Source organism: Peromyscus maniculatus, chromosome 15 (assembly GCF_049852395.1).
Source record: "Peromyscus maniculatus bairdii isolate BWxNUB_F1_BW_parent chromosome 15, HU_Pman_BW_mat_3.1, whole genome shotgun sequence".
NCBI classification, from domain to species: Eukaryota; Metazoa; Chordata; class Mammalia; order Rodentia; family Cricetidae; genus Peromyscus; species Peromyscus maniculatus.
In genome coordinates, this window is record NC_134866.1 from 18,270,683 (window position 1) to 18,292,395 (window position 21,713).

The 21,713-nt window shown below is 35.1% G+C and overlaps 1 protein-coding gene across 3 annotated transcripts in view; it reads right to left on the reverse strand.

Moving 5' to 3' along the window:
* The window catches only part of Cdh12 (cadherin 12), a 993,285-nt gene that overhangs the window by 56,692 nt on the left and 914,880 nt on the right, over positions 1-21,713 (reverse strand). For all 3 annotated transcript variants that reach the window (XM_076551719.1, XM_076551718.1, XM_042261391.2), the window contains exon 8: positions 2,918-3,105. In XM_076551719.1, the coding sequence (XP_076407834.1) occupies positions 2,918-3,105 (188 nt within the window). The remainder of the gene's footprint in view (positions 1-2,917; positions 3,106-21,713) is intronic.

Below are 21,713 nucleotides of genomic sequence, written 5' to 3' on the forward strand. Positions count from 1 at the left end.
AACATCAAATCTAAATGCTGCTAAATGTCCATCAACTGGAACTTATAACGTAATGCTAGACTTCAGAGCTTAGGCAGTACCATCCTTCCATCCCTCCACTCTTACTCCTGAAGCACACACAGCTCTTTCTTAGATATAGGCTTGCTGCACTGAATACCTGCAACCCAGCTTGGTGAACCCTCTACAGCCTGACATCTCATATTTTGATGCCTCCACAGCAGTTGAGACTCTATCTTCATAGCCACATTTAATGGATGCATAGTTGCTTTTGTTGGCTCATTTTATGTCAACTTGACAAAAGATATCTGAAGAGAGGAAACCTCAGTTGAGGAAAATGTCTCCATAATATCCAGCTATAGGTCACTTTCTTAATTAGTGATTGATGGGGAAGAGCCCAGCCTATTGTTGCATGGTGCCATCCCTCAGCGGGTGGTCCTAAGTCCAGGAAGTAACAGGCTGAGCAAGCCATGATGAATAAACATGCCAGCAAGACCCCTCCATGGCCTCTGCATCAGCTCCTGCCTGTTGAGTTCCTGTCCTGACTTTCTTCAATGATAAACAGTGATGTGGAAGCACAAGTCAAATAAACTCTTTCCTCCCCAACTTGCTTTGGGTCATGGTGTTTCATCACCACAACAAAAACCCAAAGACAGTGCCTTTCCCTGGGGACTTGGCCACACAGTACCTAGCCTCATCTGCTCTCTCTATAACCTTTGGCTTTGTTAGGATTTTTATTACTTTGAAGAAACCCCACGAGCAAGGCAACTCATAAAGAAAACATTTAATTGGGGTTGTTCACTACAGTTTCAAAGGGTCACTCCATTGTCACCATAATGGGGACCATGACAGCTTGCAGGCAGATGAGGTACTGGAGCTGAGAGTGCTACATCTTGCAGGCAACAGGAAGTAGACTGAGACATTGGTTGGTATTCTGAGCATAGGAAAACTCAAAGTGCATGCCCCCATCATGATACACTTCCTCTAGAAAGACCTTACCCTCTCCAACAAAGCCACAGCTCCTAATAGTGCCACTCCCCATGAAATTGTGGGAGCAATTACATTAAAACCAACACACCCCTTAAACTTGCTTCTTTCCCTTTAAAATAAGTACCATGTGGATTGTGTGTCACATTCTCTTGCCAGTTGTAGACCATACCCATTAGTCTGTAGCTGCATTAGCTTGTGAGTGCAGACCCAAAGGAAGCACATTACTACTGCCCAGTGCAGAACACCACTCTTCTCTTTAATGATGCTAATAACCTTAACAATTACAAATGCTTTACTGGCTTCACTCTCCTTTCCCAGTCTTTAAGCTTGCCCACTCTCCCTTCCATCCTCAAACACATAAGTCCTTTATCTTTACATTCATCTTAATTCAAATTTGCAGAATAAGGAAGAATGAAGCCAGATTCCTGATCAAATTATCACACAAATCGCCCCTTGTTCAGTTCACTTACCTCTCTGAAACCTCACAAGCCAGGCTTCTCTCAGCATTTGTCTCTTTCAGAGTTTGACTGGAACAGCAATTTTGAATCTGCTTATAGCATTCAATGGCCTTTCTCTCCCAAATATCCGAACATTTCAACATTCCTCAGATGAAATAATTCTAACATACTGATCTTTACATATTTTGGTTCATCACATCAATAATCTTACTTCTCCATACCAATTTCTTTCTTACTTATGCTTCCATAACTTAGTTAAGTTTCCATAGGTTGGATGGTTATGTTAAAAATTCCCATAACAGAAACCAACTTAATAGAGAAGCCCTTTACTTGGCTCATAATTCCAGGTTATGTCCATTTTTCAAGGAAGTCAAGACAGCACGTGTTTGAAGCAACTAATCACAAGTATCCACAGTCAAGAGCAGAAGTGAGTAGTTAAAAGCATATACTAACATATACTAGTCTCAAACTGCTTTCTATAAACTTGTCCAATCTAAAATCTGCTGCCTATGGAAGAGTGCTGTACATACTTAGCCAGTCTTCCCATATCAATTAACATACTCACAAAAATCCCCTATAGACATACCCAGAGATTAACCTAATCTAGAGGACCCCTCACTGAGAATGCCTTCCCAAGTCGTTCTGTATTATGTCAAGTTGACAAAACTAAACATCTCACCCCCTGAGGATGCTGTTGTCTGCCAACTCCATCACCCCTCCTCTCTGTCTGCCTCCCTGCCATTTCTCTATTTCTCTGCTGTTTGCTTTCCACTCCCGTTCTCTATTTATCTTTCTCTCAAACATCTTTCTTTTGACATTACTATTTATAGATTCCCTCCTCCCTTTCTATTGCTTCCACTAAACCTATCTTTACATTTATCTTCATTCAGATTCTTAGAACATGGGCAGCATGAAACCAGATTCCTGATCAAAATATCACACAAATCACCCCTTGTGTAATTTTAGACACAGTTCACACTCCCTACTGAAACCTCATAAGCCAGTTCTTAACTGTCCATGCTTACCTCAATGTTCTTCTCCTTCAAGCTTTAACTAGAGCAGCAATTTAAACCACGCTTACTGTATTCAAAAGCTTCCTATCCTAAATCTTGTCTACCCAAGCTGGTATTCTCTTAAAATGACATCAGTGCTTATGCATAATGTGAATTACATATGTTTATTTTCTGAGTATTCACAATTTGATAATTTCAACTATGTTAGTGTAAGCAACGTTCTCTATACTTCATTCAAAAATTAATCTTAACATTAGGAAGAAATTTAAAATGTTACTTGGCCAAACTAAGAGGTCTTAATGTCATACTGAAGATATACACCTGTAAGCATAGAAATACATTGTGTGAGCTTTTATTTCATAAGTAAAGTATTACTAGGTGAAGAAAAAATAGCAATCACTTTACCTTCTTTTTCTTTCATTTATAGGTTGTCAACAGTTCAAAAATGAGTCTATATACCTTTTTCAATTTGATGATTCCTTCTTGTGTATCCTCATCTGTGACAATGTCAAACAAATTTCCCCCATCTCCTGGGACAATGTTGTATTCAATTTCTGCATTTTTTCCAAAATCTGGGTCTACTGCTCTTATCCGTCCAATTGCTGAGCCAATAGGAGAAGACTCGGGGACTTTCAGGTGGAAGATACCTAATAAGAGACATATAATTTATAAGGTCAGAAGAATCAGTAAAATGTATAATGAGATTGCCCTGCTTTAAAATATAGATATAAATAGTAAATCAAACTAATATCTTTGTAATGCAAAGTCAAAGACAATTTATTGACAGTTTAAAGGCTATGATTATATGTAATTGCTTCACTATATATTTCAGAAGTTCCTGATATAGAGGTTTTTAACTGAGCATGATCAGTAATGGAGGATGATAAATCACAATCACTTTGAGAAAATAGTCATATACCAATTGTATCTAAGTGGATTAAATATTAAAAATGATCTTAGCATTCCTAATCAATATCAATATGAGTAATCAATATCAATAAAATAATGTAGGATGCAAAACACAAAGAAACATTAGATAAACACTTCATAGATAAATAAGTAAGTGGGGTAGTTATTAAAAATATCTATATGTAGATACTTTTAGTGGTTAAGCTTATCTTTTAAAGAATAATATATTCAGTAATTGTAAGCCAAGATAAATGTTCTGTAATGATACATATATATACAGTCCCAAAATTCCAATTCATGGTAAAGTTAAATGCAGAGTAATATATTGTGATTTCAGTACATTTTAATATGTATTAAGTTGGCATCCTAGAAAACACTTTTATATATTATCTAAACCAAGATATAAATTTGATACCCCAATTACTTTCAGTATTAAAAAAATGAAAAAATCGAAATTTCTACCACCAGGTGGAGCACTTATATTACTGAGAAATTCATCTTGAATATGAAAATATTGTTAAGATCTACAATATGATGTTAAGACTCTGAAAAATAGTACTCTATATACAAATTTTGACAAGTTAAAGAGTCTGGATTTTCAAATTGAAGTATGTCACTAACACAGCATAGCCTTTATTTTACTGACATTTTTTGTATGACCTCAAAACCTGTATTAATGTGTTAGTCTATGTTCTGCTGTCACAGTTAGGAAAGGACAAGAATGGAAGGGCAAAATAAAACTCAAAAGTCAAAGTCTCCATTTTGTTATTGGTATTCCAATTTCAAATTTCATTACTGTTATGGATTTTGTTTTGAATTTCTAGTTGCATCAGTTAAAATTAAGCTAGGAAGATAATCAGCATGTTCCTTGTATGATGACATTCATTTAGTAAGTCACATATTAGGACACATGAATGAACATTGTGAAATTTCAGTTATTTTCTTTTTTACTCCCTATTATGTGTAGATATCTACAAGTTTTCAAGTTTTTTGAGCTTCAAAACTTGGTAATTTTTCCAAGTATGATGCTTGCCCTTTGCCTTTTAAAATTATGCTTGTATCCAGTGTACATTTCTACTATAGAATATTTGACTTCAAGTGGTTAAACATCTACCTACTGTAAAATATATCTCTATCACACATTATGATTTATTTATCAAATTACAAAAACTTAGAAAAGAGTTGGGAATTAAGGCAAATAGGAAAAAAAAAGTGGCCACTTGACAGAGGGTGGTGTTTTCCATTGTGTTCCTGCAGGACAAGATAAAAGCAGATACTCAAGTACAATCATATTTTTCTAGGCAGAAGTGTGTAACAGAGGGCCATCCGTCTTTGATCATCTACTTTCTTAATGAAAATGAGGACATAACCATTACTAGTTGTGGTTAAGAGGAAGGTTTTGCTGTAGGTAGGAAGGAGACATCTGGAGACATCTGGAAGAGTCCAGACTGAACTGAGCCATGGAAGGAGAGAGGATAGGGGTGGGGGTACAGGAGAAAGGAAGAGAAAAAGTGGTTGGCAAGCTTAACAGGAAAGGAGACATGGACCAAGAGGACAAGAAGCCAAGAGTGTGTAGTCAAAGTAGCTGAATTTATATAGGATCAGAAACCAGAAGAAAAGAAGGGAGGCCCATCCCCTGAATTGTATGTAGAGGTTTAGGGTAGGGGGCAAGGTGAGAGGTGCTTGGAAGGGTCACAGGTTATAGGTGATGCTGGGAGAGCTGGCCAGAGTCCTCTTTGATACGTTAAATAGGCACCTCAGTTAGCCAACTGTCCTGGGGTTGCCTTTAGACTCCAAAGGGAAAGTTCATTTTCTTTTTCCTTCTTTCTTTCCTCCTTTCTTTCCTTTCTTTCTTTCTTTCTTCCTTTCTTTCTTTCTTTCTTTCTTTCTTTCTTTCTTTCTTTCTTTCTTTCTTTCTTTCTTTCTTTCTTTCTTTCTCTCTCTCTCCCCACCTTCTCTCTCTCTCTCTCTCTCTCTCTTTCTCTCTCTCTCTCTCTCTCTCTTCCTTTCTTGTTTTTTTTTTTAACTGTTTATTGATTCTTTGTGGATTTCATATCATGTATCCCAATCCCACTCACCTCCTGTCCCTCGGTTTATGCCCTCTACTCTTGCAATCTTCCCCAAAACAATACAAAGATTAAAAATAAAACCAAAAAAAAAGGAGAAAGAAAACAATTCTTTCTTAACTCTTAGCATATACTAACATTTTACTGCGGAATACTTAAGATTTTGGCAAGTACAAATTACTTGAATTTTTCATTAATGTGGAAAGATGTTATAAACCAAAGTTATTTAAGGCACAGTAAATAAACTTCTCATAGGGAAAAAAAGCCACAAAGCAAAGGTAAAGCAAAAAGTATATGTTATTTTTCTTCCTTTCATTTTTAATATGAAATAGAAACAATTGTAGCACTATTTATGTCACGTGCCTGTCTGAGTAACTGTAACTGACTTAAAGAATCTGAAGATACATCAAGTCCCGTGAATTGATAGAGCAGCGATGTACTGCAACATCATGACCCATCAGTAGTATTGAGAATGATATTAAGGATTTCCTAAGACAAAGAAATGGAGGTGTGTGCTGAACAGCCTCCTATAAATCCTCCTCTGTTCAGACATAGAAAATTTATTGCCAAATATACCAAAGAAATGGCTGATAGTCAATCTGAGAGCAACAGGGAGCTGTATATTTCACTGGAGACTGTGACTAACAGTGAGGACACAGTGCATCTGCTGGAGGGCAGGGCAATGCATTGATGAGACTTGGAAGACCGTGGAATATTTCTGCTTCTGTTTTCCCATCCATTCATGGAAAGTCTAATCAAATTATAGATTAAGTTCATGGCACAGCTTTTGATTTGAAGAGTTAAAATCAATTTTTAAAGTAACTATTAAGGGAAATAATATAGTCTAAAGTCATCTCTCAGGGATTATAGTTAGTGAAGTTGAATTGTCAGAATTGAGGCTTCTCACTGTGTGTTTGCGTAAGGGTGTTTTAAATTCTGAAAGGTAATCTAAAGGCCATCAGGAAACTCAGACTACAGATGAAATGGCCTCCTTTACAAGGCAATCTGCTGAGATATGAATTTCCTGTTCTATAGAAGACCAGTTTACGAGGCCAATAACAGTAAATGTGAAGACAGCTATTCTTTGTAGCACTTTATCAATATAAGCTATGTTGTGAGGGCAGTTCTTTCTGAAGACTGTCAACACTGGTATGTCCAAAATTCAATTATTATCTAATGGCTCTGGAAAATTTATGATGAATTGGAAAAGGCTCACTTTTCACCAACGGTTGGCTTGATACTATGCCCTCAGTAGGCGCACTTCAGAATTAAGATATAATCAAAGGAAAGCAGGGGTTCGTGAATTCCATGTTCTTGCACTGAGCTTTTAGTGCCCATAAAACACAAGAGCACAGGACACTGTTTTTTTCCTGATCTTTTCATTTCAGGCATACACTTTTATTGAAGTGGGAGACATCAGCATTCATTAAGACAAGTATATTACAAAAAAAAAAAATCGCCTGTTATGATAAAGTCTACTGAACACGGGGGAAGTCAGTGGAACTATGCGCTTGTCATGTCGGGTTGTTTAGGTTTCTTCCGTTTATTTCCAATGACTTGGTATTTTATCACTGCTAGAATCTCAACAGCAATAAAGCTGAGGTCATTCAGATTAATTTAAACCTCTGAAGTACTGCGCAACTGTGCCAAAGCTAAATCAGCATGACATACAGTGTAATTACATTGCCATCATTTCTAGTCACCTTATTTTGATGCATATGAAGCCCCTGAATGGTGCTCCCTGTACAACACAGATTAAGAAATGAAAGCAGGGACAAGGGATTGTGCTCCGAGTGAGTCAAATATATGCTCACATTTTTATCAAATGTACAAGTTATGCCAAACAAAATCATCATTTCCTGAGAAACGGAGAAAATTGTATGCACGAGATTATGTGGAATTTCAGTGATCGATTCTGTAATTTCTTACAGAACGCTCTCTGTTATTTCCACTGCAATAAACATAGCTGCTAGCTGTAGGTTAATTCACATTCTTTTAGTGACTATGCCATCTGAAAAATTATAGGTTGATTATATTTGGATTATTACAACTTATTCTTTAGGGAGAGGGAAGGATAAGTCAGAATCTATTGCCAGCCAAGAACAAAGCTCTAAAATATATTTTCCTTGAGAAAATTAACCAGTATAAATGAAGAAAACAATACATATGTTGATGTATATGCATGCGCACTTTAAAAAAATTATTATACATTGCATCCGTATGTGGTTTATAAAATCCATAAGAAAAAATTGCACAGATGAATTATAAAATACATAATAAATTTTGGCAAAAGGAGAAACAAAAATTGAATAATATATTACAGATTCATTTGAAACACAGCTTGTTTATATTAAAAAAATAGTAATTGAAGTTCAACTGTACTTAGAAGTTAGCCCTCCTTGTACCTGGGAGTTTGAAGCAAGCCAGGACAATACAAATCATGGCAAATGCTAAGAGGGAGAGTTATGTGTCTGAGACCAAGGAAAATGTTTCTCTAGATCAGGGAAGGCTTTGTCTTCAGTCCCTAGCAGCATAAATATGTAACTAAATTGTGGTCAATTAAAATAAAGTAAAATGTAAGTATTAGAATAGTGGCAATACTAGAAGGCTTAAAATAATTTATTTCAGAATGATAAGAATATTAATAATTTTGAGTAATCAAAACAGTAAAAATTACATTTGAGAATGAAATTTAGAAAATATTTAGCTACTAAACATGTGATTATGTAATTGAATTTAGAAATGTCTCTACTGATCATCCTTCAATGTTTCTGTGACTTACTATTTAATTTTATATCAACAAAAAATTGCTTTTTTTCTCTTTTTTTCATCTTTATGCAAAAGATAACTACAGGAAACCATCCATGAAAATTTAAGAAATGATCAGAAGAGTCACTAAAAGTCAGTTTTTAACTAACATAGGACAAAATGTCATATATTTACAGAGCATTATCTAATTTCTTTATTGTTGCACTGATGACGTTTATCTCCTAGCAGTGTACGTAATTAAATGGTTTCGTTCCATGGTACCAAAGTGACACCTACGCTCTAAGGAAAGTTGAGAATTCAATTAAATATTTATGGTATGTAGACTGAAAACACAACTTGAATCACTGTGGCATTGGGCTTGTGTGACCAGCTAGTGGAACACATCCCAGAATAAACCAGGTGACAAGTTGATAGTTGATAAGTTTGTAATTTCCTGCCTCACTCTTATTTCCTCACACCCTCTGTGACCTGTCAACCCTGATATCAGAAGGCCTCTCCATGTACCAATGTCTCCATAGCCCTTTTCATGTTCTTTTGATTCCCAACTACTAAAACACAGGGCTTATCATTTCAATATCACATTATTCACTAACTCACATATTTTACCATGCTCTTTTGTTAAAGTAATTCGACCAAAGCCAACCTTAGTTAATTGTGACTTCATAGAAAGGGAGAAGTTTTTGACAGAGCAAAATCAGAGAGGTTCCTTGATATCACATATGTTATGATCATTACTTTTTAAAGGCACCAACCATATTGCTTGAAAATATGCAGATTTGCAAGGATAACTAGTTGCCAATTCATTATGACTTCTATTTTAATCTTCTTTGAAGACATTTTTTGCCTTATTAATTTCACTACTTCATCAGTCAATGAGTTTGGATGGAGTTCAAAGGAAAACACATAACAGTGTAGTTTCAGCTTCCCAACCCTTCAAACGCTATCCCATTAGTGATCCTAATATGCCAACAGGCACATAGTGAGTCATATCTTTCTTTAGCATCCTATCAGTCCTTCAAGATTTTCTCGGGGATTCTGTGCTTTGTTTTTTCTTGAATAAAGCAAATGCTGAAACAAAACATCATCTATTACATAACTGATGATACTTTAATTGCAAGCATTTCTGCTACCCAGTTTACTTTTATTAATTAGAAATGCCCTTTACGCCGGGCGTTGGTGGCGCACGCCTTTAATCCCAGCACTCGGGAGGCAGAGGCAGGCGGATCTTTGTGAGTTCGAGGCCAGCCTGGGCTACCAAGTGAGTTCCAGGAAAGGCGCAAAGCTACACAGAGAAACCCTGTCTCGAAAAACCAAAAAAAAAAAAAAAAAAAAAAAAAAAAAAAAAAAAAAAAAAAAAAAAGAAATGCCCTTTACACCTTATTAATTAGTTCACCAACTATATTAGAATTAGAATCTCTCCTCTCCATCTCCAAACCAACCAGGGCCAGCAGCAGGTGGGAAATTAATATGGGGGAAACTTGGCAGCCTTTTATCTGTCAAGCTTTTTGTTATGATCACTTTGCCTGGTGTATTTTCACTCTCTCAGGTGGGACAGCAAAGGCACAGGACTGATTGTACAGCTTTGATTCACTGCAGCCCATTGTTCTTATTGGCATGATGATTCCAGACAAAGTTTCCTCCCCCATCCCTCAACACAGTAGCATTGCCTCTGTGCTGATGGTACACTGTCTTCAGCATCCAGATTCCTCAGTGGTCCACTCCCAACCAAGTCTCATTTCAGGAAGATTTCTATGGCGGATCGTAACATGACTCTGGCTTTATTTCCCTTCTGCAAACACAGTTTTACTTTCCTGTTGTCATGTAATTAGTTTTCCTAATAAAGTATATTCCTTCCCCTCTCTTTCCTTTCCCAGGACATTTTTAACTTTCCTAAACACAAGGCAAACATTGTTACGTGAAACCCCCAATCATTGTCTAGAAAAAAATATTGGATATTATTATTAGCTCTGGGCAAGCAGAAGGCTCTACTCACCAAACCTAGTGAGGGAAAGACAATTTTCCACTTCTTTTATGAGTTAACAATGCTGTTTCACTCTCTCCAAATAATTCCTCTGGGCAAAATTTCCCTTTGTCCCTCACTGTATAAAATGATGTTTTAATAACCATAAATTACAAGGCTTTGAGTGACGGCTCAAAAATTTAAAAACAAATTAGTATTTTTACTATAATTTCTGAAATTTCATCTGGCCATGAAATACTCGTGTAATCCTATTATCACCATTGAACTATCCACTACCAATTTTCATTATATTTTTATTGGGATGGTTAGAAAAAAAATGTAGCAGCACAGAAATAAATGAAAAAATATTTCTGTCTAATTGTTCTGTGTCAGTACCTAATCAGTAGGATTCATTCAACTAAACCATAGACTACTAGACAATCATGATCAAGAACCATAGATTCCACTTAGGCTGTCTTCTTGTTTAGTCTATTACCTTACTTTCTTATCTTCTTCCTCAATATTTTTTATATTTTGGGTCCACCCTTATTCTCCTTCTGAAATTTATATTTAAAACTATTATATTTTTAAATATCTTCCCTGAAAATCACACAGTATTTTGGCCTAGATACATTGTGACTTAACACAGAATCTTTCTACAACCCCCACCCAATTCCTCTCTGCATAGCTGACTATTTTAGTGAATACCTGTATTAAAACACCTGTAGTCCTTTTTCCATAGCAAATCGTCCTTGAAAATTCCTAAAATCAATCTACTGCTTTTCAGAGAGTATCATAGACATTACTACTGGGGATGAAATGGTGCCTATTTTTTGTCTATGTTACTGAAGTGGTATGCTAACTTGATTTTGCTTATTATTTTTCTCTTCTTCAGGGAACATGTCTGTCACACATCACTGAAAATATAGGATGGGTTATTTCTGTCACTCATAGGTAAAAATTTTATTTTTTATTCTACCCCAGAGATAACTTGGAAAGAGATATATGAAGCCTTTAGACAAACTGTGTGTGTCCATGTGAAGGAAAGGAAGATAGTTTTAAAAGTTAATCAGTACAGTCAGTACTCCTGTTGAAGCAGATTATATCCTTGTAGCAATCAATCATGTAGTCCATTCTATGGACATTTCTGTGTGATTTTCTAAGCATTTTTATTACAGTTAGTTAATTTTATACTCACTTTAGTACTATGAAACTGACACTATTATAATAATTTACTGTTATTCAAGTCCTAGTAAATGTTTAACAACTATATTGGAGTAGACAGGGCAAGTAGATCTAGGCAATAATTTTAACTGTACGTCTATTTCTGTTGTGAAAAGATTTCAACCATAGCATTTTCAAAGCTCAGTATGTGATGCATTTGAACATCGATTTAAGAGATGTGCACAATTGACTATGATTATTGGATTGAGCCAATGGCAAGTCTATGAAATTAGAAAATCCAGGTCCCATAGCCTAAAGGAATAAAGCAGTGAGGTGGCATCTTTTGATCTACTGTGTGATTCTGCCTCCACTCTACCCTAACACTTGATCCCACTTTCTGTAAATCAACCAAATATTGGACATATGTATAAACTCTCATAAAACCTGAATGGCTCGAAATTCTTAATATTAGCACCCTTGCAGTAAGCAAATTTCAGTGTAAGGGTTTTGATAAGTTACTTGTGTGGAGACTTTTCAAATCTTGAATACAAAGTTCAAGTAAAATATCGTTTGTAAGAGCATTAGGAAACATGAGGTTTTTTCTAGAATGAAACACATTGATTCATTTTTTTTTGTAAGCAAGAAAAGAAGGAAAATTCATTATAATTCTTTTTGTTCTAGTTCTTTTTTCTTGTATCCCAGAATTACAAGTAACTAAAATTATATTGAACACCACATTTGTGGTAATAAGAAAAACTATTTAAAATATATCTATATTATTATAGAAGAGTAACCTGCTTACAACATTTTTGGACACTGGAAATGTCAAACAACCCCATCCCAAGGTTCTGTGGAACACAGCCCACTTACATCATTTAATGATTGCCGACATAATGTTTCTGGATCTACAAACTATGTATATTTAATACATGTAATTTATAACCTCTATTCCTGTTACAGCATAGTAAACATGATGGAGAACTTGGCAAGAGCTCACAGCATCTCAAAAACATCAATAACTTTCCATAGTTCATCAATTATACAGAATACATTTAATATTTCCCTAAAGTCTCCATTAAATATGTAAACATTTTATTTATTTGCCTTATCTATGTAATCTCTGTCCCAGCTAATAAAGCAGAGCATATTGATAATTCTCGGGAATATATAACAACACTATAGCAAGCATATGTTAAAATAACTGTAAATTCTTATAAATTATTGGTAAATTGAACACTTATTTAAATAAACCAATAATAAATATAAGAACTTTAAATTTTTCTGAGTATGTTTATTTTTTCAAAGATCCAGTCTCCCATAATTTTCCTTTTTGTGACATTATGGGGATAATCAGAAAAAGACTGAAAATTTAACAATATTTACCCATATCGTATTTTAGCTTCATTTTACCTCCGATTGAATACTTAAAAACCACTATTTACTGATTTGCAAATGTGAATGCTCCCCTGTCATTTTCTGCTTCTTGCCTGAATCTTGAAATACTCCCTGTCATCCTAGTTCTTTAGTTAATGCCTTAAATGCGTTTCTTCTGTTACTCATATAACAGAGACTAGCCCCACCTTCAATGCGGTGATTACTTAGAGATATTTTTGATTTCTTTTTTTTTCTTTTGCACTTTTACGTTACTCATAATTCTATATATGGAACTATATGGATATTACCTTATGTTTTTAATTGATCTCTCAATTTGGGAGTATGTTTGTTCCCTACTAAGAAGTCTTAGACTAGAAACCAGTAAATGACATTGATATTTTCATTTTACTCTCCTCTAGGGTTTGCTCCATGTGCCATTAGATACCCTTGTACATTTATATCATGAGCATATTTCTGTCATAGCTTTTATTGCAATTTGCATGATTTCCTATCAATTTATCAGTTATCCTCATCATTCAGTAACAGTTTGACAAAACAGATTAAATTTCATATCCGTTGTGTTGTGTGAAGCAGACATCACATTTGTTTTGTTCATTTTAGCTAAATGGAACTTGTAATAAAACTTCCTTGTCTACTTTATCATTTTGATCATCTATAAAGCAAAATGAAACATAGAATTATAAGGCGCATTAAATAAATGTCAATGTCATGTTGATTTTGTTTGTATGATTAAAGATCAACGTGATTAGGATAGAATTACACCTGGAAATTTTGAGATGTTGGTACTTATTGCTCTTCTTATCACTTCACTTTTCTTCTTTGGTTATCCTTTGCATAAAAAAATTAAGCAGAATGTAATGTCATTATTCCAATTAATTTTATCTGTGCCTTGGACCTTGTTTACAGTTTCTATATGCTGCTTAGAAATGCTTGTTCGACACTGTTTTATCTTGAAATTTTTATATTTTCAATATCTCTTGTTCATGTCTTACCCAACACATTGTGTTAGCAAAAAAAAAAAAATAATAATTGTCTTCTTACTATGACAACTTCTTGTGTAGTTTTCTTGTTACATACATTTCTGAATCCAAAAGAGTCCAATGTATTTCACTGTGCAACTAGCATGTCTGTCATCTCTGTGTTTATTATATAAGGCAAACAATTGCACATGGACCCTATGATATTGTCTTCTGCTTAAAATAAACCATATTATTAAAGCCATTTTCTAACCTACTGATATGTGCTGACCTTCCATTGAAATCACACACATCAATACATAAATGTACAACCCTGTCTCAGCAATGCAGCATTCTATAAACAATTTTTCTGTACCCATATGCTCAATTATAGAACAAGCTGGCACTTAAATTTGTAATGCTTGGCATGCATTGAAGATTTCAACAATATTCCTCCTTGTCTTTTGAATACACTCTCTTCTTAAATTCTTACATTCTCCTGTGATTTACTGGAAATTTCCCCTCAAATGCTCATTCTATACAAATATTTCTTTGGTAATCCCATTAAGATGTACTTACTAGTTCTTTTTGGTAAAAAAATGATGAAAATAAGGACAGTCTTACTTTCAGAATTATATTATACCTTATAGATGCATCAACCTGTTTGCCATAGTGTATTTTTGTCTGTTTGAGAAGCATAGTAATATATACCTTAATTCTTATCTTTTCAGCATCAAGAACAAGATGTCCATATGTGCATAAACACATACATACATAAAACTATATATATATGTATATGTATATGTATATATATATATATATATAGTGATGTTCTGCAGATTGCAATATAGCTGCTAATGTGATTGTCATAGTCTGTCGTGACAAAAATAAATATGTTTAAGTGAAAGTTTGTAATGATCACATTCAGAACACATTATTTTTATTTTAAATAAATTAAAATGTACCATAAATATCCAATTCTCTTTTGTTACAAGTTATGTTTCTTCTTCTATGTGACCTAATAGAAACTAACACTTTGTGTTTTGTCTCCATTCAAAAGTCACTAATCACTTAATTTGAATTTTAAAAAACAACACTACTTCACTTATGTATAAAATTTTTAAAAATTGATCAATTAGTAGTTGATGAAACACAATGATGATTGTAAGAAGATTGAGAAATTAGAGGAGATGGGAAAATAGGACTTTTTTTAGGTGGTAGCTGGTCATGTGTGTAATTTGGAAGACTCAGAAATGAACTCCATGTTTTTTTGTTTGTTTTTTTGTTTCTCGAGACAGGGTTTCTCTGTATAGCTTTGTGCCTTTCCTGGATCTCACTCTGTACACCAGGCTGGCCTCTAACTCACAGAGATCCGCCTTCCTCTGCCTCCCGAGTGCTGGGATTAAAGGCGTGCAACACCACTGCCCGGCCCGAACACCATGAATTTTAAACTTTCCTGGGCTAAATAATAAAAGTTTTGTCTCAAACACACATAAACAAACAGCAAATATAGACTTACATGGTTTAATTCTTTCTAATGCCTCATATTTGTATTAGGAATGACAAAATGCCAAGACACTCAAGCAGTTTTTCTATTTTGAAACTAAAATAATGTATTCTCATAAACTGCCTGGTTTCATTTCATAATATATAATCTTTATTATCTAGTCATTTTTATTTGATATTAAATTAATGCAAACCACTATAATTTTGAAGCTTATTGATGGATGGAATCCCCATACAGTTATCTCTGGTTGTAGAACATATACCATATACATATATATATATATATATATATATATATATATATATATATATATGTGTGTGTGTGTGTGTGTGTGTGTGTGTATGTATATATGTATATATATATGGGGAACATTTCTGTAAAGAAAGCACTTTGACTTTCTGTACCATAAAGTTTAGTGGTTTATTATATATTAACTGTATTTCTGAGTCAGCATTGCTAATTTTCTCTTGGATATTTTCCTAAAGTTATCTCGAGTTGATTTTGACACAAACAGGCATCAAAGGCAAATTTCCGTTCCAGAAGGATAATGATGAAAAATTAAAGGCTCTTGGGAATTTTCTCAAAGCTTTCATTAATAATGAGGACTTTCTGTCTTTTCCCCCTAAAATTGAGGAAGTTCTGTGCCATTGTTATGAGGCAGAGGTAATGGACCATGCACTTCATTCTGTATAGTACATGACATGTAATACTCCCTAGTCAGCACCACAGCTCTCGGCCTATCACATTAGTAGCTAATTCACCAAGAGTTGATCTATTTTTAAAATACCAAATTAACAAATAATTTACATATGCATGATGTATATTCATACACCAGTTATTTTTTTAACCTCTGATTTGTCTAATAAAACAGAAAGGAAAAGATTCTTAATAACATCATATATGCATTCAAGTGTACAGTGGTCAACAACATCATGCTTATAAATAAGACATTCTCTTGTGCTTATTTACACAATGAAAAAAGTAATTTAAGCTTCACATCAGCAAGTTTTTTTTCAACATAGTTTCATAGCAGTTAACAATCAAATAGCATTACCTGTGAGGAATTCTTCAAGATATACTTATCTGAAATGGACATTTCTTGACATTAACATCCAAATTCATGTGATTTCTATTTATAATTTTGTCATATTTGCTGCTTACTTGCTTTGTGTTAGCCATATTCCAGCTAAAAGTCATTGGTATCAAAATAAATTGCTTTTGGTTTTCAAATACATCTTGCTTTTGTCTTTTGAAAGCCGAATTTCCACATGACACTACAGTATAATGCCCTCAATATGAAGAAATATGTAATTTTAATAGGAATACTTTTTATTATACAAAATATTAGAGCATTCTTTATGATTCTGAAATGCTGTGTGTCCTAATTTTTTGCTATAGGTCAAATATGCATTAAAGAGCAACACAGCAGAACTCCCTCACAGTACTTGGCATGAAAGTTTCATTCAGTCCTCTCAATTTTGAGTCAATGAATGAACTGGGACACCCTTACAGATGCTTTGATAAATATGGCTCTCGCGTGGCAGATACAAGAAAATAATAAGTTTCATTTCAACTTTATGTTAAATCAGAAGAAATAATTAGAGTTTAAAAGCCTGTAATGTCAGATGATCTTATATGAGTTATCAACTCCTCATAAGAGTCCATGTTATCCTGGAACCATGGGCGCTAGACTACAGGAAACAGGCTTTTCGGTCGGGTCGAGTTAATACTATCTGAGTGCCATGTCCTAAGTGTGTGATTTCTTCAGAAATAGTGACTATCTCCAAACTCTAAGCTGCTCACTGGGAATTTTGCTCAATAATCTAAGGCTTCCAGCCTTGGGACTTGGACATAAACCCAGCCATAAAAACCTCAAACTCCAATTTGTCTTGCCTATAACATGTGCTGATATAATGGGGGCACAAAATTTGTGGGAATGGCCAAAAAATGACTGATCCAACTTGAGGTCAATTCCAAGACAGGGAGCCAATGCCTTATACTGCTTTTCAGGCCAGGAAGAAGAGCCTGAATAGTCTAGAGACCAGAGACCCAGGATAGAATCAAACAGGACTGGAAAAAAAAAAAGCCAATCAAATTATTCTTGGTAATATTCTGCTATACTCATATATCAATGCCTAGTTCAATTGTTATCAGAAAGGCTTAATCCAGCAACAGATGGAAGCAAACGCAGAGACACACAGCCAAACACTATGTGCAGCCAGTAGATCTCGGCAGAATATCTCGAGGAAAGACTGTAGGAGCCAGAGGTTTCTAGGACATGACACCATGATAACATAGTCCACAGAATCAAATAACCAGGGCTCATAGGGGTTCACAGAGACTGGAGTAACAATCAGGGACCCTGTATGGGTCTGAGATAGGTCCTCTGAATATCTGTTATGGTTCTGTAGCTTGACGTTCTTGTGGAACACCTAACAGTAGGCATAGGGGCTGTCTCTGACTCTTTTACCTGCTCTTAGCACCCTTTTCTTGCTACTGGGAGGATTTGTGCCTAATGTTATTGTAACTTGTTATGCCATGTTCAGCAATATCCCTGGGAGGTCTGCTCTTTTCTAAAGAGAAATAGAAGAGGTGATGGGTGATAGCTCTGTATGCTGTGAACATGTTGCTCTGATTGGTTGATAAATAAAATGCTGATTGGCCAGTAGCCAGGAAGGAAGTATAGGTGGGATAATCAGACAAGTGTAATTCTGGAAAGAGGAAGGCTGAGTCAGGAGACACCAGCCTGACCTCCAGGGAGCATCATGTAATGGCAAACAGGTAAAGCCATTGAACATGTGGCAACATATAGATTAAAAGAAATAGGCTGAGTTTAAATGTAAGAGCTAGTCAGTGGTAGGCCTGAGCTAATGGCTGAGAAGTTTTAATTAATATAAGATTAAATTATTTTAATCTCTGTGTGTTTATTTGGGTCTGAGAAGCTGTGGGAATAGCGGGTAAAAGAAATTTGTCCTGACCTCTGGCAGGCAGAGACGCAGGGAACTTCCAGCTACAAAGAGGAATGGATCCGGGGAAAAGAGAAGGTGGGGACAGACTTGGAGGCGTGGAGGGAGAAGAAACTGTGGTTGGTATGCAATGTACAGAGAAGAGTAAATAAATAATAAATAAGTGACTAATAAAATAATCTTATTGTTTTGAGAGTAACTTGGACTACCGTGGCCAACAATTCAAAGGAGGCTTATTGTATCTGGTGCTGACCATTATGTTAGTCTATAGTCACTGTGAGGAGCATTATCAGGACAAGTAGCTTAACTTCCTTTAAGGTATACACCCACCAGACACATACACACACACAAACACACATATACACACAATTGGATTACTCAGGCTGGATCTGTTATGAAAGACTCTTTCTTGTGCTCTGGATTCCATGGTTCCAGGAATACTACGTAAGCTGCCAATGGAGAGAAGCAATTAAAATGTCATATCCACCTGCAGCACCTATGAACAATGACTATGACCAGCATGGGGAAAATATGTATAATGTTAAGTAAGGGAAACTCACATATAAGTGGCAATAGCTATTTAATTGTTTATAAGCAACAATCAACAGGACAGAAATCATATCTACTGCTGAACATGTAGTCTTTTTTTCTGATACTTCTAAGGTCATTGATCTTAGGAAAAAATTCTACCACCACTTTGCTGGACCAGTGTAATTCTTTACTACATTTTAAATCTCACCTTTATACCCACAGATAGGTATTGCTACCACCTCTCATAAAAGAAGGCTGTCTTTAGAACACCAGGAGACCATCACACAAAAACACAACTTGACACAGTGCAAAGGTCAAAGGATCATTGGGAGCTCATCCTCCGTATATCCATCTACATTATATCCCCTGTATATATGGCTTAGGGGACATCAAGGAAGATGGCTCACAAAGATTACATTACCCGGAATACAAGGAAAACTTTTGTGAAACAGTCTCATAAAAAATATGAAGCAATATTACTAACAATGGACATATTAACATGGAATGGGGAAAACTTGTAGGGTCTCAACCTGAGATAGGAACTACAGGCAACATATGATGTAATTCTATTTCAGTGAAAACAGATTTTTTATTAAGATTAAATTTTAAAATAATGCAGTATTTGCTGTGGGATGTCTCTCTGTATGCTGTGAATATGTGTTGCTCTGACTGGTTGATAAATAAAGCTGTTTGGCCAATGGTGAGGCAGAAGAAGGTTAGGCAGGACATGGGACATTAAAACTAGAGAAAAAGGAAGGAAAAAGGCAGAGCTGGGAAATGCTGCTAGCTGCCACCAAGAGAATCAAGATGTAAACTGGTAAGCGACAAGCTATGTGACAAAATATAGATTTATAGAAATGGGTTAAATTAAGATGTAAGAGCAAGCTAGTGAGAAGCCTGTAACATTAGGCCATCTAGTTTGAAACTGATTTAAGCCCCTGTGTGTTTATTTGGTTCTGAGCAGCTGCAGGACAGGGTGGAACACAGGAAAACTTCCAGCTACAAGTATTTTTAAGTGTAGAAAATGCTTCTCTTGAAGTGTGGAAATAAAAAAAAAAGTTCTTAAAATAGCTTATATAGCTTATAGATATATAAAGGATAAGTAATTGGAATTTTATGTTTCATTATGTGGTACCTGTTAGATCAACAAATTCAACATCAGTAAAACTTACTGCTTTACTCACATTCTGTTTTCACTGAGTGTGACCTGAGAGTGCTCATTTTATTTCATTTCAGAGCTCAGACTGCCATCCTGCTTCACCTAGCAGTGCTCCACAGAGCACTGATAACATTCCTCAGTGTCATGTTACTCTGCCCCAGGATTGTTGTCTAAGTATTTGTCCAAACTTAGAACTCACACACTAGGATTGAGTCTTTCCATACCTGCCTGGAAAACTCTCCTTTTCATTCTCTGTGAATAAGAACATCAAGTATGTTATACGCGTAAAATCCAAGATAGAAGCCATGTCTATGATAATAATTTATGTCCAAAAGCAATTTTGTAAACTGATTTGGCCAAGCTATTATAACTTGCCACGTATAAGAATAAAGGAGAAAAAAGAGGTAAGGAAGGGAATAAGGAATGAAGAAAAGGAGAGAGGGAAATAAGGAAGGAAGGAGGGGGGAGGAAGGGAGGGAGGAAGGAAGGGAAGGAAGGAGGGAGGGAGGGAAGGAAGGACAGTTAAATGCTTGCATTGTTGGAAAAAGTACTTGAAAATAAGGCTATAAACTACAGAATCAAAGGCATTATATGTTTCCCTTCTATTTTTTTTGTCCCTTGCAGTAACAGAGTAAGGTGTAAAAAATGCTTTATAGCAATTTTTGTCCCATTAATCATAGCATACAGTATAGTAACTAGTTGCTCTATATATCCCATAGTATAAATCATGATTTTAATGAATTATTTAATTTTAAAAAATTGAGTCTCAGAAATTGTACATCATTATCATAAATGGCATGACATTTTGAAATATGTGAACGTAATGGATGGCCAAATAGAGCTAATTAACGTGCATTAAAGTGGTAGGGTTTCTAATTGCCTTTCATAATATTTGACTATTAGACTTTTATTGATCATGAGTTGAAACCTTTACACAAAGAAAATATACTTCCATTGTTAAAAGAAGCTGTGATGATGCTGTAAATTTCAGAAAAACAATACAACCTCTAAATAGAGAAATAGTGCTAATAGTACACATTTTCTTAGGTAAACACAGAAAAGATCACATTTGTATGAAGAGGGAAATATTCTGAATGTTAATTTATTTAAAACTGATCAGGCAAGTAACTATAAAATGATTAAATCATGATTCCTCTAAAACCATGAATGAAACCACCCATCCTTGGTACTTCTAATTCCGTGGAACACAGAATTAATCCTTGTAAATACATCAGAAAATGAATTAAGTACTCACTGGTGTTAAATGTAACACTCAAAAGAAAACTGGATGAAGCATGAGTGAGAGGCATCATTTTCTCTAAGGGACACAGTTACAGAAAAGAAATAGGTGAGAATCATTCCATTATCCCAGAAGGTAAAGCAATTCTCACCTGTTGTAAATCTACAATGAGATAAATATCAGAATGGAAGTAATGCTCATAACAACATCATCACAGATACTGAATATCTAAAAATGGTCCAGCAGATGCACTTGCTAAAAGAAGTCACAAAATCTATATATGATAATTGTATACTATAAAAAGTGTGATAGCATAAGTTTATAGATATAGTTTACCTCATATTTTATGCATTTATATTAATTTTTTAGTTAACAAATTATCATGATAGTACATTAACCTATTGTTAGCAATAGCATAAGCATAATTAGCAAAAGCATAACTTTAATAGCATAAGTATGATTACACAATTATAATAGACTGAAGTATTTATTGTGTCATATTTTGATCCTGTTCTGACAAGTCCAGCGTGCTTGAAGTCAGAGGGCAGCGCTAGCCACTAGCTGACCAAAATTCACCACAGAGGTTTTGTAGAATTGAAGATGGATAGGACAGGAAATAGTAAGGCAGGGCGG